This window comes from Thamnophis sirtalis, unplaced genomic scaffold (assembly GCF_051295495.1).
Source record: "Thamnophis sirtalis isolate CommonGarterSnake01/CBP01778 unplaced genomic scaffold, rThaSir2_p1.2 scaffold_1, whole genome shotgun sequence".
Lineage (NCBI taxonomy): Eukaryota > Metazoa > Chordata > Lepidosauria > Squamata > Natricidae > Thamnophis > Thamnophis sirtalis.
This window is the reverse complement of record NW_028261381.1, coordinates 18099499-18117219: the sequence shown is the minus strand read 5'-3', so window position 1 is coordinate 18117219 and position 17721 is coordinate 18099499. Positions and strand designations below refer to the sequence as shown.

The 17721-nt window shown below is 40.3% G+C and overlaps 1 protein-coding gene across 2 annotated transcripts in view; it reads right to left on the bottom strand.

Annotated features, from left to right (window-relative positions):
- PDE1A (phosphodiesterase 1A) overlaps positions 1-17721 on the bottom strand; it is a 183244-nt gene that overhangs the window by 32624 nt on the left and 132899 nt on the right. For both annotated transcript variants that reach the window (XM_087708227.1, XM_087708232.1), the window contains exons 2-4: positions 15728-15841; positions 5283-5465; positions 4085-4151 (exon numbers count right to left, since the gene is read on the bottom strand). In XM_087708227.1, coding sequence (XP_087564353.1) covers positions 4085-4151; positions 5283-5465; positions 15728-15841 — 364 coding nt within the window. The remainder of the gene's footprint in view (positions 1-4084; positions 4152-5282; positions 5466-15727; positions 15842-17721) is intronic.

Genomic DNA, 17721 nt, shown 5'->3' with positions numbered 1-17721 from the left:
ACCGGTTCGTCAAATCTACCGAACCGGTTAGAAGAGGTTCCACCAGAAAGCAGGCCACACCTACAGAAGAGGTTCCAAATTTTTTTGAAACCCACCACTGACTGACACATATACACACAGACAGACAGACAGACAGACAGACAGACTCACACAGAGAAAGAGAAAGAAAAAGAAAGGAAGAAATAAAAAAATAAAAAAGAAAGAAAAAGTGTGAGAGAGATGAAAGATTAATCCTTAAAATTAGATGCATCTCTTGGGGACATTTATCTAAAGCAATCCTAATGCAGATATATAAAAAAGCTATATATAAGCTTTATTACTTTCAATTTATATCTAAATCCAATAATTAAAATGCTTGTTTCTTCAGCCCATCATCCAACCACTCTGGCTGACTGTACAATTCCAGGGCTATTGTATGCCGACAATGTTGTCTCTGTGTCTGTTTCATAGGAGGGAACAAAGCACTTAGGACATTATCTTTATTTTGCATAGAACAAACACTATTAATAAATTATTAGAAAACCAAAATCTTACTTTTTGCCCGGCATTGTTATGAAAGTCACTAATGGAAAATAAATGGGATTCCAGCTGAAAAACTGCACAGTTCAATTTCTTGCTTTCTTATCCTGGCATGCTCAATTTTCTTATCTAGCAAATGTTGCAAAGCCTACTTTCACAGCTATTGTAAGATGTTATCATTCAATAGGTAAATTGGGTGCAGGAATATCTATCAAAATAATGGATGCTGTTGCAGTCTGCATGGTCTTTCAAGCTAAGATAGCCTCTCAGCTTCTTTATTGCTTCCAAATTGGCTCCTTTGCAAGCTTAATATTATTGAAACCGTCCAAAATAAGTTTATTAGAGACTTACTGATGGTTCCAAAATGTATTAAAGATGCTATCTAATGTGTAGAGACAGGCATAATTTCATTGGATGCTGCACAATGGTTTCTTCTTCATACCTTCTGTCTAAAGTTAAGTCTACTTCCCATAGCTTTGGCCCCTTTAGTATTTAGAGATTGTTTTAAATCATCATGCCTTGAAAAAGCCCTTGCTAAAATTCAATTGCTGGCCTTCTCCATGGAAAATCTGTGCTTGCTAGGTTTTGATAATGGTAATAACACCTTAAGCAATGGATTTGGAATACCGATTTCCAAATAAGCTAAAATAATGTGTCACACCACAATATTTATCATTCGCATCCAGAAAGGCTCACCCCAGTCTCCTATTTATCATCTATTCCAATTCTGAAATTTCACATTAGTCAGGTTGGATTCTTTTCCCTCGGCAGTCCTTTTTGGCTGTTTCAAGGATACTCTTATTTTATTTATTAGATTTTATTCCGCCTTTATTATTATTTTGAATAACTCAACATGGTAAACATACTTAATTCTTCCTCCTATTTTCATCACAACACAACCTTGTGTGGTGAATTGAGCTGAAAGTGAGTGACTGACAGACCAAAAGTCACCCTAGTGGCTTTCATGTCTAAGGTGGGTGGGGCTAGAACTCACAGTCTCCTAGTTTCTAGTCTGGTACCTTACCCACCTTAGCAAACTAGCTCTCATATTAGCCATTAGTTATATCTATTTGGTTATAGTTCAACAAAAAGTCTAAGCCACAAGCATTCTGTGCAGACCCTTATATATCCTATCCCTGTGATGGCAAATCTATGGCACGCATGCCACAGGTGGCACATGGAGACATATGTGCTGGCACGTAAGCCGTCAGCTCCAGCACCAGCTGATTTTCGGCCTTTCAGAGGGCCAGGGCCAGGGAGGGTGTTTTTGCCCTCCCCAGGCTTCAGAAAAGCCTCCGGAGCCTGGGGAGGATGAAAACGGCCTACCCCGGGGCCCCGGAGACTTCTGGAAGCCAGAAAAGAATTACTTCTGAACTTCCAATTGGCCGTTTTTCACTCTCCCCAGGCTCTGGAGGCTTTACTGGAGCCTGGGGAGGGCAAAAACTGCCTACCCTGCCCCCTGGAGGAAATACCAAGCTTAGCTTGGAGGCAAGCAGTGCGGTGCGCATGGGGGGGAGCATGGCGTGTGTGTGTGCATGCGCATGTGGAGGCATGCTTTGCATAATGGGTGCCAGCATGCACGTGCCCTATTGTGCACGTGCCCCCTCATTTTTGGCCCCAACTACAAAAAGGTTAGCCATCACTAAAGAAATTTATATTTAATACTATTTTTTTTTTTAAAACCAAGACCTTGAAAATAACCTTTGGTTGACTCATTTTGCACTACTTTGATATGCTATACAGCACCATTATTTAGATTTGAAACCAACTTCTTATAATAGTATTTTACCGTATTTTTCAGAGTATAAAACGCACCAAGGTTTTGAAGAGGCAATTTTTTTTAAAAAAGTAGGTAGGTAGGTAGATAGAGGGATAGAGAGGGAGAGAAAGAGAGGGAAATACAATAGGTAAGTAGGGAGAGAGAGGGTAGGTAGGTAGGTAGGTAGATGTTTCCAGGTGTATTTATCCATGTGCTGGAGAAGGAAATCGCTGACAATCTGCAGCACATAAGACTTTGTTTCTGCTGACACAGCACTTGATCAATGTAATTCTCATCAATCAAAGAGTTTTCCAAAAGGGGAAAAAGTTTTTGCACTCTACAAACCTCCCCAAAACGGCCCATTTTTTGTGACAAAGGGCCCATTTTTTTTTAAAGGCATCAATGGCCTTGGGTGGGCTTGCAGAGTGCTCCTGCAAGGGGGAGGGGCTCATAAATGAGCAAAAAACAGGCAAATTTTCATGAAAACATTTTGTGTCAAAAACATTGCATGCATAGCCTTCTGGACATTTATAGAGTGCTGCTGCAGGCTGGGGGGGGGGGGCAAAATATGGTCCATTTTTTGCTCATTTCTGCCCTTCCCAGCCCCCTGGAGCTCTCTGAAAGCCTCCATAAGGCTATCCATGGCCATTTTGGTGAAGGGGCGGGGCTTTGGGAGACAAAAATGCTGTATTCAGTGTAAAAGACACACCCAGATTTTCAGCCTCTTTTTTGAGGAAAAAGGGTGCATCTTATACTCCGAAAAATACGGTATTTGGATTTATTTTACTATCTTTGTTCTTAAATTATTTTAGCTTCTATTACACATAGTTTATCTGCTATACATATATAGAGAAGGATGCAATAATTTTATATGATTTTCTAGCCTTAGGGCTATAATAAACTTTATTTCATTTGATTATGAATGATGAGGACTCAAATTGTTGGGGGCAATATGCTGACTCTGTAAACCACTTAGAGAGTAAAGCACTGTGAAGCCGTATATCAGTCTAAGTGCTATTAATCCAGACAAGAATTACTTAACTTTTTTTACATGGTCCAAGTAGGTACTCTAGTGCATGATAAGTAAAGAAAATCTAATGCGACTTAATCACATTGCTGAGATGGCTGTTAGCAATGTTTATGTTTGTAGCAACTTAAAATAAGATGAAATCAGATAATTCACTATTACCAGTGGTGGGATTCAAATAATTTAACAACTGGTTCTCTGCCCTAATGACCAGCTGGGTAGGCGTGGTCAGTGGTCCTGTGACCGTGTGGGCATGGCCAACTCAACATCACTTATGTAGATGGGCACTTCGCCTCAGCTGTTACAATGTAATAAGGATTAACCAGAGCAGTTTCTGTAAGCAGGGCAATACAGATTAGGCTAGAAACAACACCAGAATGTTTCCTTCCTGCCTTCCTTACAGGATTAGCCCTGTAAAGTGGAAAAAGACAAAATGAGATTTCTTCCAACAACCGGTTCTCTGAACTGCTCAAAAAGTTAACAACTGGTTCTCCTGAATAGATGCAAAGTGGCTGAATCTCACCACTGACTGTTACCATTATAAAATTGATAGACAGCATTCAGAAATATGCAGAACAATAGCTTTGTTTGCAGCAAGACTAAAGTCTTGCTGAAATGCCAATGTTATAACTATTTCCTTATGAAACCAGATTAAGAACTTGAACATTGTTTTCCATGCAATTTATACAGGAAGGGGGAAAAATCTGATTCCTATTTCTCCCAATAAATTTATTGAGAGAGATTGAATGCATTTTGTACAGTAGCTGAACTGAACTAACCTTAAAGGTTGCTATTACTTCAGCTGGATAAGCCAAGCCAATCATGCTAGACGTTCTTCGATACATTCTATAAGAAAGAAATATGAAATAAGGCATTATAGGACCTCACAGTTAAAATGATATCTTTATTCTCTGGGAGCAGTTCCTATTAAGTGTCATGAAAGCAAATGTAATATATGTAGAACTCTTAAGTCTGCATGAAAGACTGTTTTCCCCAAAGCAAGATATATGGATTTTCAACCCGCTGTCAATCACTTCGCAGTCTCAGATCTTTTCTGTATCTATACCAATGGATGAATGCTAATCCTTTTTCAATCAAATCTTATTGCTAAAAGAACCTGGAAAATGATAATTTAAGCAGTGATATTACATTCTGTTTTCATATACACAAGCATTACAGACCTTTCAAATATTAATTATAATGAGGATTAACCAAATGAGTGAACAAATCCATAAATAACAGAATCAGGATATGCTTGCTTAGCAATTAACTTTTTTTAAAAAAAATATTTTTCTGTTCTCTTATTCCATAAAAACACAAAACACTAATCTCTTTCTGAGTTTTAAACTCATACTATTGTTTTCAGTGGGAAGACTGAAAAGGCATGAGAGAATTACAGTAAATATTTATGCAAACAATGGCACATATTCCTAAGTAAGTCTGAAGGCAATTACAGTCACAGAGTGCACTTTTATAAGCATTATCTTAAGTGTTCCTCACTGAGTTCAACAAGACTTCTTTGGTGCCTTCAAGTGAGTGTTGATAAGTCCTTCAAATACCTTAGTAAAGTAACCAAAGTGGTTTGCCATTGTCTCTTTCCTAGGGCTGAGAGAGAGTAGCTGGCCCAATGTCACTCAGTCTACTGGTTTGTAGTATGATGTCTTAACCAGTACATCGAACTGGCTCCCCTCAACAACTGTTATACAAAGATATTTATATAGTTAAATGTTTATATGTTTAGTCTCAATTTTGATGTAAAAACGCCCCAAGCATGATGTTTGAGTCCAGATTTTTCAGTACTCAACTGCTAGCATCCAAGCTGTGATTTAGCTGTTTAATACCAGTTTTGAAAAAGAAGACCGTTTAAAATATTGTAAAGTAAAATAATTATTTCTTGCTTCTTGTTCTTTATCAGGATGATGATGTTGGTAACACATTCACCTGCTGTCGTATAATTAATAAAGGAACAAAGCACACCTTTCCACAAAGATCCCAGCTTGTACAGCATGCACGATGCTTCGAAATTTTGGTTTCTCCTCTGGTCTCCTTTTGGTCATTCCCATTTTCCTCGTAAAGGTAGATGCTAACCAATCTCGTACTTCCAGTGGAACGGAATCTGATTGGATATCTGATAGTTCATCCTCCGTATCCAACAACCTCCTGTATATGCATATGTAGAAGACAGCACACAATAAGTACCGAAACTCTTAAGTAATTGGAATTATATCTCAGCATCTATATAACAACATGAATGTACAACAGTGTAAGTCACCATTGCTCTATTTCATTGGTGTCAAACTCGTGGTGTCACATTGCCATCACGTGACATATTATGGTGTTTTCCCCTTCATAGAGCTGGGGTAGATGTGGCCTGCATGTGACGCATCCGCTGTGAGCCACTAGTTTGACACCCCTGCATAGAATGCTACTTTTTATCAATTGACATCAAGGATTCATCTACCTTTATATTATTTATTTCAAGAATGAGCACTTCAAATTTGTGGAACTACATACTTCAGTAGTTTGCTTTTTTACTAGAACCTCAACAGCCATAAACTAGAGATAAGTGCAAAATAGAAGCTGAAATTTGGAACAGAGCCAGAAGCAAAATGGTGACAGAGCCAACATCTACTGTTCTTTCCCTCTCCTCACAAAATGAGCCAACATGTATGAATACAAATCTACATCTGAAGTTTAGTATATATTAATTTTATAAGGATCAGGAAACAGACCCCACAAAGATTATAGGAATCATATTTTATTGTTGGAGGGTACAATAACAGAATCTTGGAAGTCTGCCAGAGTCTCTCTCTCTCTACTACATCTTATGCCAAACAGAATTAATTCAGCTTATTTTGAGTTCATCCCTGTGCTATCAATTTTCCTGGGGCTGAGTTATAATTTTTCCTTTGTTAATGGCTCATCTATTCCTTCGTGAAAATTATCTCCAGAGTCCTTTATTGTACATCAGGCTTTCTGCTACAATTCTCTAAAATAGCATAGCAGAGTAATATAAAGTCCTTACTGAAGTACAGTAATAGAATACTTTTATTTTATGTGAGAAACACTGTCAGAGACATTAAATTATTATAAAGTTAGTTATTAGTATGACCCAGAACTACATTTGCAATTTTGGGGGGGGGGGGAAATCGGAGGAGAAATATTTGCAGTTAAATGGCCAAATATCAAGAGTAAACCCAAATAATTAGCCCATGTTTCCTTGCCTACCTTGACTCCATGATTTCAGAACGGAGTCCTTCAGAATTAACCCAAGACTTTGATATAAAAATTACACGAACCATTATTCAGCTTCTGATCAAGACTGATCAACCCTACTTATTAGAAACTAAATGTTATATCTTGCCTCATTTGGTTGCAAGGAAAAAAAAACACAATGTGGTAACTTTCACAAGAGTTTTTGTTTGGCCAATAGCCATATTCGTGTGATGTCCCTCAGTAAATCAAACAGATAGTCTTACAAACTTCTGCTCATCATGCTGTTTGTATATCCCATGCATTTCCTTTTTTAAAAATAATTTTATTGACTTTTTAATAAGCATAATAAAAACAAATACAAATTGCACCACTGTGTAAGAGTAACCAGAATATTGTTTAAAGGAAAGAGTGAGGCAGGGATTCAGGCAAGAGAATAGGGTTGTCATGAAAGGGCAGCAAATTATTTACTCTTTTATTTCTTAGAAGTGTGTTTTTACAACAAGGGGTCAGGAGAAATATTGTGAGATTTTCTGCCTCAGGGCCCAAAATAGTTTGGAAGACATGCGCCACGATTGCTGAACGATCAGTGTGTATGCTCCCACTGTTGCTCTACTCTACCAAATATTTTCCATTGCTTGTATATTAAATTATTATATATCTATATTCCCAGACCCCCCATATGTATCATTAGGGGCTCAAATTGGGATTTTTATACATGTTATTATAATGGCTTTGTAGGGCATTTCCCAGAAGAAAAATGAGTTCCAAACCTTGTGACTGTATCCCCACCCCACCCTGTACGAATTTTAAAAAGAAGTCATTAATATAACATTTACTCAGTTTGTTAAGGAAATCAATATCCATATTTGAAACTTCACATGAGGAAGCTGCAGGGACAATGAAATCCATTAAGAAAAAAAAGTAAAAGAGAATGGTTTAGGATATGCAGGAACATTAACATTTACTACATGTACCAACAGAAAGAAAGAAATTATCATGAATTACTTTGGCCTCCATTGGAATTGGTGCAAAAATCCCCTTAAAGAAACACTACATATTATAAGGAGAAATCCAAAGGTTCCAACTTATCAAAACTCAATAGATATGGCTTTATGTTATCTTATTAGGGCATATGCTACTTTCATTGAAATGGTGATTCTCATTGTCCATTGAGCATATACAGATGTTCCTAATAGGCCTCAGGTACAGTACTATTAGTTGGCAAGAAAATTCCCCCTCAAAAGGCACCATCGAGATCTTTCTAAAGACACATTAACTGGTTCTACTTTGTCTCTCCACTCCACTCCTGTCTAGCCTGTCATCTTCGGCAGAGAACCCTGGCTACCCCCAATTCTGGCTCCAGTTTTTCCTTCTTGAAGTTAAGATTCCCCCCCCCCCCTTGTTTTTCCGGGATCAGGATGGCCACAGAATAGTAACAAGGCTAATGAGATTACATATATCAATTCTACTTCAGAGTTACCAGAATGTTCTCTAATGTTCAACATTTAAAAAAAACAACAACATAAAAGTAACAGTAGGATTATGTTAAAGTATTAATTACCAAGACACTAATTCCTATAAAATCTTCCTATCACTTTGCAAACATCTTCTTAGTCAAGAATAGAAAAGAAGGAATTAAAATAGCTGTCAATGTATTATTTTTTTAAAATACAACTTTGTTAATTTTTTTAAAAGATAAAAACTAACCAAAGCTAATATTTATAATAAAAAAGAAAGAAAGAAATAGAAGAAAAAGCCAAAAGTACAGAAAAAATGATAAAGAAGCTGCTTTTGATTTTCTTTACAGCAGTTACAGATATAGATATACATTTTTATCCTATGGTTACAGCATGCCTTATATTTGTCTATATCTATTTTTTCTAATCATCAAAGCCATATATAATAATTTCCTCTTTTTTCTATTTCACCTAAAAAGTCTAAAAGGGGTTTCCAGTCAGCATTAAAATTAGATAATGTCATTTCCTTGATCAAAGCTGCCAATTTGGTCATCTCAGCAAATTCCATCGTCTTCCACATCCATCCCTCCATTGTGGGTAATATCAAATCTATCACATTTGTGTATATAATAACCTAACTGCAAATATTACAACTTTTCCCCACTATGCTGATGATAACAGCTATTTTCCTCAGCTATTTAAAATGAGAAAATTCATAATCAATAGTTTTTTACTAAACAGATCTGACTGCTTCCTTTATCTTCCTTTATATGATACCTGGGGCCTGTGCTTTGCCCCCCCTCCATCTACATTTACAACTATTTATAGAATACGGTTCTTGGACTTTGGCCTCGAAATTTTCTGGAACTGGAGGAAGGGAGGCTGGCTCTCCTGGAACTCATAATTTTAAATTCTGTGTTGCGCAATTTTTAAACGGGTATGTTGAGTGTGTGGGATTGAATGAGTTAGTATGAAAGACCCACTTTTAGTACTATATTGCTGTATTCTTTTTGTGTTTTAATTATATTGTGGGGACTGTCTGTGTGAGTGTCTGAGTATGCCTGATTCGGAGGACCTGGCGGGACAAGCGGGGGCCATTGGGGTGGTTGGGGGAATTATGCCCACGGGAGAGAGTCGGAGCATTGCGGTCATAACAGGGAGAGGCAGATATGGCGGGGACTTTAGGGCTGGCCATTATCGGGGAAGGAGGGTTCGCTATATCGCAGAGATCCCTCCTTCCGGCCCTATGAGTCCCACTCCAAGGTCAGATGGCGTGAGCGATCAGGACCCTGGTCTCAGGCTGCTGTCGCTAAATGCCAGGTCTGTTATTCATAAGGCTCCCCTCGTCCGGGACTTGATTGTAGACGAGAGGGCAGACCTGGCATGTATTACTGAAACATGGCTGGGCACGGAGGGAGGAGTCCCCCTCGTAGAGCTGTGCCCAGACGGGTTTCAGGTGCTTCATCAGCCGAGAGCTCAGGGAAGGGGTGGCGGTGTGGCTATTGTAGTCCGGGAGTCTTTAGCTCCTCGTAGGATCCCTGCTCCGGAGCTTGCCGGGTGTGAGTCCCTGCTAGTGAAGTTGGACCTCAAGGGTCAAGCGGGTTTGCTGCTAACGTACCTGCCTCCCAACTGCGTTACAGCGGCCCTCCCTGCGCTCCTCGAGTCAATAGCCGAGCTAGCAATTGAGTTCCCTAGACTAATGGTTCTGGGGGACTTCAATCTGCCTTCGCTCGGTGAACACTCTGATGGAGCGCAGGAGTTCATGGCTTCCATGACAGCCATGGGCCTGACCCAGGTAATTCGAGGCCCTACCCACTTGGCGGGACATACACTCGACCTCGTATTCCTCTCGGAGCAGTGGAGTTATGATCTTGGTCTGAGGGGAAATGAGACCATTCCCCTGTCGTGGTCAGACCACTACCTACTGAGGCTAGACTTCCGGAGGCCAAACCCCCACCATGGGGAGGAGGAACCGACCAGGTGGTTCCGCCCCAGGCGACTGATGGACCCTGTTAGGTTCCAGACGGAGCTTGGGGTCATTCCAGATGCTCTCGCCCACAGTTCGGCGGAGACTATTGCTGCGGCCTGGCACTCGGCGGCATCAGAGTCTCTGGACCGAATTGCGCCACTACGGCCCCTCCGGGTCAGCGGCTCGCGGAGACCCCCTTGGTTTACCGAGGAGCTCCGTGAGATAAAGCGCCGGAGGAGACGCCTAGAGCACCTGTGGAGGTCCGATAGGTCCGCATCGAACCGAGCACTGTTGACAGCTTGCACCAAGGAGTATATTTGGGCATTGAGAACCGCCAAAAGATCACATATTGCCTCCTTGGTAGCGTCCGCCGAGTCTCGCCCAGCCGCCCTGTTCAGGATAACCCGCTCCCTCCTAAATAGGAGGGAGACGGGGAACCCCCTGCAGGGTAAGGCTGAGGAATATAGTCAGTTCTTGGCGGACAAAATTGCTCGGTTTCGATCGGAACTGGACTCCACCCCCGCAGATCCAGCCGGGACACAGGGGAACAACTTGGTAGACCATCTCTGGGTTGAGTTTCAGGATGTTGCCTCTGGGGATGTGGACAAGGCTATGCGAGCTGTGAGTTCCTCCACCTGTATACTGGACCCGTGTCCCTCCTGGCTGACTGCCAACAGCAGAGAGGTGACACGAGGCTGGATCCAGGCGGTTGTCACCGCCTCTCTTCGGGAGGGACACCTCCCCACCGCGCTTAAGGCGGCGGTGGTGAGGCCCCTCCTGAAGAAACCGTCCTTGGATCCAGCAATTCTTAACAACTATCGTCCAGTCTCCAACCTCCCCTCTCTGGGGAAGGTTGTTGAGAAGGTGGTGGCCTTACAGCTTCAGCGTACCTTGGAGGAAGCTAACTATCTTGACCCCTTCCAGTCTGGCTTCAGGCCCGGTTACAGCACTGAAACCGCTTTGGTCGCATTGACCGATGATCTCTGGAGAGCCAGAGATGGAGGCTATGCGTCCATCCTGGTTCTCCTCGACCTCTCAGCGGCTTTCGATACCATCGACCATGGTATCCTTCTGCGACGACTGCGGGAGGTGGGGGTGGGCGGCACTGTTTTACAGTGGTTCTCCTCCTACCTCTCAGACAGGTCGCAGTCGGTGTTAGTGGGGAGGGAGAGATCGTCCCCGAGGCCCCTAACCTGTGGGGTGCCGCAGGGCTCGGTTCTGTCCCCCCTGCTATTTAACATATACATGAAACCGCTGGGCGAGATCATTCGGAGGCACGGGATTAAGTACCATCAATATGCGGACGATACGCAGTTGTATCTGTCCGCCCCGTGCCAACTCAATGAAGCGGTGGACGTGATGAACCGGGGCCTTGAGGCTGTTAAAGACTGGATGAGAGCTAACAAACTGGTACTCAACCCGGAAAAGACCGAGTGGCTGTTGTGTTTTCCTCCCAAAAATTTGGCTGACGTTCCATCGATCAGGCTGGGGGGGCAAAATCTGTTCCCCTCAGATAGGGTCCGCAACTTGGGAGTCCTCCTGGACCCACAGCTGAGTTTTGACCACCACTTGTCGGCTGTGACCAGGGGGGCATTTGCCCAGGTTCGCCTGGTGCGCCAGTTGCGGCCCTACCTGAACCGGGAGGCTCTCACAACAGTCACTCGAGCCCTTGTGATCTCTAGGCTGGAATACTGCAATGTGCTCTACATGGGGCTGCCCTTGAAGAGCATCCGGCGACTTCAGCTAGTCCAGAACGCGGCCGCGCGAGTGATTATGGGCGCACCACGGTTCGCCCATATTACACCAATCCTCCGTGAGCTGCGCTGGCTACCTGTGGATCGTCGGGTGCACTTCAAGGTCTTACTTACTACCTATAAAGCGCTCCATGGTAGTGGATCTGACTATTTGAGAGACCGCCTCCTGCCAATCACCTCCCTGCGTCCCATCAGATCGCACAGAGTAGGCCTCCTCCGAATTCCATCCGCCAGTCAGTGCCGACTGGCGACTACGCGGAGGAGAGCCTTCTCTGTTGCAGCTCCGACATTATGGAACAACCTCCCCGTGGAGATCCGTACCCTCACCACAGTCCAGGCCTTCCGCACAGCCCTCAAGATCTGGCTATCCCGTCAGGCCTGGGGATAGGATTATTCTCACCCCGCCCGAATGTTGAGTGAATGTTGTATTTTTATGGTTTAATTTCTTTTAATCACGATTCTTTTTTTCAAGTCTTGTCTTGCACTCCCTTCCCTTCATTGTTGTAAGCCGCCCTGAGTCCCCTCAGGGAAAAGGGCGGCATATAAATCCTTAATAAAATACTAAAAAAATACTAAAAAAATCTGAGCAAGGTGGAAGAATTGCTACTGTATAAACAGGCTTGTCCTCATTAATATAGTTAATGCAATATTTGGTGATATTTAAAAGCTTGTCCTCACTTGAACATAGACCAGAGGCCAAACATGTCCTCATAATATCGCCTTATCTTATCACCAGCCCACATTTGAGCCAGAACTACGCTGAGTTGCTCTCTGATGTTCATAATAGAAGTTAGTCTACAAAGAAGAATCTTATTAAAGATTAATTTTTGACTTGACACTAAAATAAAAAGTTGCTTAGCGTTTCAAGTCTTGAACTTTCTAATCAAAGAAACATATTTGAATTTCCGAATTATTTTAATTTAAATGCTCTTCATTATCCCATTTCCTCCTAAATTTCAGCAAAAAGAAATATAGACTCAGGTATTATTGATTTTTCTGCTAAAAGCTATTTATTATTTGCCACAAAAGTGGGAATTATATTTCAGAAATGCATAATGGGGTCCAGACTGGTCAAAGAATTTAATTGTCTCTATTTTTACTCAGTGAGCAGTGTATGTGTGTGTTTCCTACACATTTTCTTCTTTATGTAAGAGACCTTCGACATACTTAAGACAGTGACATTCCAAGTACTGCTCAACTACATCTCAGCTCTTGGAGGAAACGTCTACATGTTTCAAAGTATTATGTTAACAATAAATATTAAGGACATTAAAACTCACAACAATGCAGCTGGCAACAGAGCTGTAAGTAAGAATAAGAGCGATAGTTCACTAGGGCTGAAACAGTATGTATCACTGTAGAAACAGTCTTCTCCAGCACAAATCAAGACACGTGTCGATAAAATGAGGGAGGATAACTGGGGCTGAAGCAATGTTTGTGGGAGCATTTCCCCCCTAAATGTGAAATACCCAAAGCCAATGCAATTTAACCCAATTCAACCCAACCCTCCCATTCGAGTAATGGAAGAAAAGCAACAAATGTCATTTTATTTTGATTCCTAAGCTTTTGCAAAGTTGCTTCTTCTGCTGAGATATTTAATTTCTTAGCCACACAGCACTCAACTGGAGGTGAATGACTCTTCCCTTCTTCCTTTCTTTTGAGTCTCTTCCTGATTTGGGGAAGAGAGTTGCATCCCATCTCTAATATGTCTGTGTATCACCTGTGGCTCATGTAGCACTGCATGGAAAATACTGACTTGAACAACATAGTTAAGGAAAATCTTGCCCAATGTTTTATATAGTGCCTTTGCTCTTGCCAAGAATTCTTATTTTACAAGGGGAAAGTTCCTATAAATATGTTAAGTACATGGCGGACACTAGGTGAAACCCACTGTTTCATGGTCATTATGTCAAGTAAAAATATCAACATGTTTTATAATAAATACTTAGGTTTGCATTTATATGTAAATAATTACCATAAATATTGTCTATGGGTTAATGATGGAATTGAGGGTGAACCTTTGAATATTTATTAAGGACACTCTGCTTTGAAATTTATTTATAATGTCAGTATTTTCCAACATTTTCCCTTGGGTCTCTTAAATTCTGAAGATTTGCCAGTAAACATCTCAACATTCACCACATATCCAACAATTATTAAGCCACCATCTTTTAATATAAATGCTAGATAATAACAAAATGTTTGTTTTTTGACTTTTATTTTTACCAACCCTTGCCCCATATCAGCTGGGAAACCTGTTTTGTTATTTAAATGTTTTTTTCTGTATTCCAGAAAATATTTTAATAGCTTCAATATGTGGAAACAAAATTGGTTTTTTAAAAAAGTGCAGTGACATGGAACATTCCAAGTCTTCATGAAATGTCCTATGTTGGTGATATGCTTTTGAAACTCTCTTCTAACCTAATCCTAAAATGAAACATTTAAAGGGTTTATATCAAAAACCAGTTCTTTTTAAATGCAATTCATCTATTTCACCTTAAAATATATTGTGTGCCATGCCAAAGATAAATGAACAATAACAACAACAACAAACTTTAAGGAAAATGCTACATCTTGAGAAATTGATCCTTCTGTCATACTTATTTGTTTTGATTAATAGACAACCTATAAGAGGGAATGCAATTACCTTCTCCAATATGTTTACTGTTCAGAATACTAATTTTCTCATTGCCATGCTTACAGTTAATCAGCAAGGATTGCCCAACAATTGTTTTGCCTCTTCTATCTTTTTCCCAAAGTGTCTCTTGATGGAGAAACTACTTCTCATCGTATCGTCTTCTTCCCTTCCCAGAGTCTATTCAGTAAGCACCCATTTTGTCCCACAGTCTAATAACTATTTTGTTACCTGTGACATGAGCAATGAGCAACAGCTCTCCCATTTCTTCTGAAGAGTCGAGCAGATGTGAAGGAATGTATATGTCTGTCATTCATAGGCAGTTGCATTCATATGTCTGTGAATTTTAATGTTCTGGCTGGGGGGCACTCAAAGAGCAAAGCACAGAACAAGAAGTTGGATCAACCAATCAGCATGCAGGGCGCACAATTCCATAGTTAGGATTTGGGAGGTCTTTGCATTGTCCTGTCTACAACCATCTGTAACTTACACGTCAATCCCTTTGCAGTGTAGGTATGTGGCAATTGTTACGGGCAGTTGCGTGCAACTCTAAATCAGCCTTAAACTGCTGTGCTGCTGTGGTTATAGTTCTGACTTAGCTCTGACGAGACGTTAAAATCATTGCAACCTACCTTATCATCAAAAGTAAGGGATTGTGGAAATTCAGACCATATTTGAAGAGCACCTGCTGGGGCAGAACTAAATTCCAGAATGCAACCGTTTGTGAATACTATAATATATAATTCTTTTTTAAAATCAGTTTTCGGTTATCATAGAGGTAATAATATATTACAAGTATTTATTCCTCTTATTTCCTATGTATTATTTCTAGAAGCGTAATGTTTAGTATGTAAATATACATAAGGCATTCGTACAAGGTAAGTATATAATAGTCAATTCAATAAACCCTGACTGCCTGGAATTATCAAAAGGTCAGATCTTCAATTAAATAAGGAAATAGGCCCAGATGGACCAAAACATCCAACTATGATGAAACAGTCATAGTTGAAAGTACATTTTGTTCTCATTTAAATGTTAAAGATCAAAATACTAGAATGTACAACTTAGGTCAAATTTGATCTGATATCTGAGAAGATTTTGTTTCCTGGGCCATCCTAAACTTGATTTCAAGTAATTATAAATGAGAAATGAGAAACTGACTGTGAAATTATTTCAGTACAATTCAGATATGTATTGAACAGTATTATTTATAATGTGAAAAAAGTAATTTATTGCAAGTATTCGAAACACTTCTACTGTATATGAAAAGTAGCAGATGGCATTCTTTGCCTAAGTTGCGTTTCTGTATTATCCTACAAACCTTTAAAAAACACAGTACTGTCCCTAAAAAGATGAATGAATGGAGATTCAAAGTAGTTCCAAAAACTCACCTGGTTTCATCAATGTATACTGCCTCCAGAACAGATGCTGCATATTCAATGTTCTTCTTCAGTTCAACCACGTTCACATCACCTTTCTCCAGCTGCTTCACCAAACATCTTAGTCTGTTGAAAACAAAAATCTAGATGGGTAACGGCAAAAACCAACAGCCCCTTTTAGAATGCAAGATAAACAAGCCTAAAGAGTAGTTAGCAACAAAATATTTACATAATTACTCAAATTGTGAAGTAAAGTAAAAGTAATATTGCAAGTTTGAACATTCTCAACCAGATACATGTGGATTGCCTTCACCAAAGGCATGCAATGGTGTCCATTTATTTCACGGACAGTTTACAAATTACCCATTCTATAGAAATGAATGAGAAACATTAGAGCTTTTAAAGATATACTAGCATCCATGATTATTATTCTCAATCTTGACAAATGGAAGACAGCCGAGACTAAAGAGCGCATCACCCTGTGTAAGTAATTGTGTGAATTGAATTTAAATTGAATATGCCACTAGAAGTGGCATGAGGCAGAGAAACATTTTGGATCTTCTTCAACTATATCATTTAATTTCTCTCACATTGGTTGCTGTTTACTCCAATGGGGACAAAGACAAGTCTTGTTATTGGATCCATTATTTCAGTGGACTGGAAAACTTCAAAACGTGATTTGGTAAAGGTAGGGTTCCAACAATATATTTTCTTAGTAGTGACAGTCACCCTTCAGACTATTCTGTCTCCCGAGGGACAAAGTGCACCCAACCTAATTCTACACTGAGGATGGTTTTCAAGACTTGATTATTCTGCAGTGAATTTGGATTTTGCCATATTTTAAATGTGATTTATCAAGGACGCGGTGCCTCAGTGGCTAAGATGCTGAACTTGTCAATCAGAAAGTTTGGCAATTTGGCAGTTCGAATCCCTAGTGCTGTGTAACGGAGTGAGCTCCCATTACTTGTCCCAGCTTCTGCCAACCTAACAGTTTGAAAGCATGTAAAAATGCATGCAGAAAAATAGGAACCACCTTTGGTGGGAAGGTAACAGTGTTCGGTGCGCTTTTGGCATTTAGTCATGCGAGCCACATGACCATGGAGACGTCTTTGGACAGCGCTGGCTTTTCGGCTTTGAAACAGAGATGAGCACCACCCCCTAGAGTCGGGAATGACTAGCATATATGTGCGAGGGGAAACTTTACCTTTGAATATGATTTGCTTGTTAGTACTTTGTGAGACTTAGATCTTACTTTTTAAAAGTTCAGGAATTCAAAGTGGCATGCAAAGCTCTATCTTCCCATTTTCTTCCACAACCATCAACGTGAAGAGGTCGGACCCAAAGTATCTGATATGATTACAAACATCTTGATTCCAAGGAAGCAGGTGGTACATACAGTCTTGTGCACCTAAACAGAGAAATCTCTCCCTCCCACATGAGATGTAGCTGACAAAGAGCAACATTGCAGAACTGCTGGATACAGAAAAGTTCAGTGGTACATCTTTGTTTGGAAATACCCTCATCGATATTTTACTAGAAATAATAAACAATGCACTTGAACTAAAATAATTTGGTTTGTTCTCATGAAGAAAAAAAATTGTTTATACAACTGTGTTGAACATTTTCTCCACGCCTACAGGTGTTTCCACTGTTTGTATTCACAGCTATATAAAGCAACAAAACAGGCTGTCACTTTAGCATTTCATTTGTACTCCTGGTATAATTTTGTTCTGTTTATTTTGGTCAGGTGCAAAGTCTATTACCATTTCTTTTTGCAAAGCAATTTCTCTGGATGGAGTTTTGACTTAAAAAAAAAACCAGTAGAAATAATAGAACAAATACAGTTAATGGAGCCTCTGAGATACGTCATTTGTAGCACTAACCATTTTGATAACTAACTTGCTTTTTTTTTTTAGCATTCCAGCCTACTGCTACAGCTATTCTGTGGGGACCTTTCTAGTTCACTTCTGGATAAATGCAGATGATGAGTTTGTTATGCATGAAAT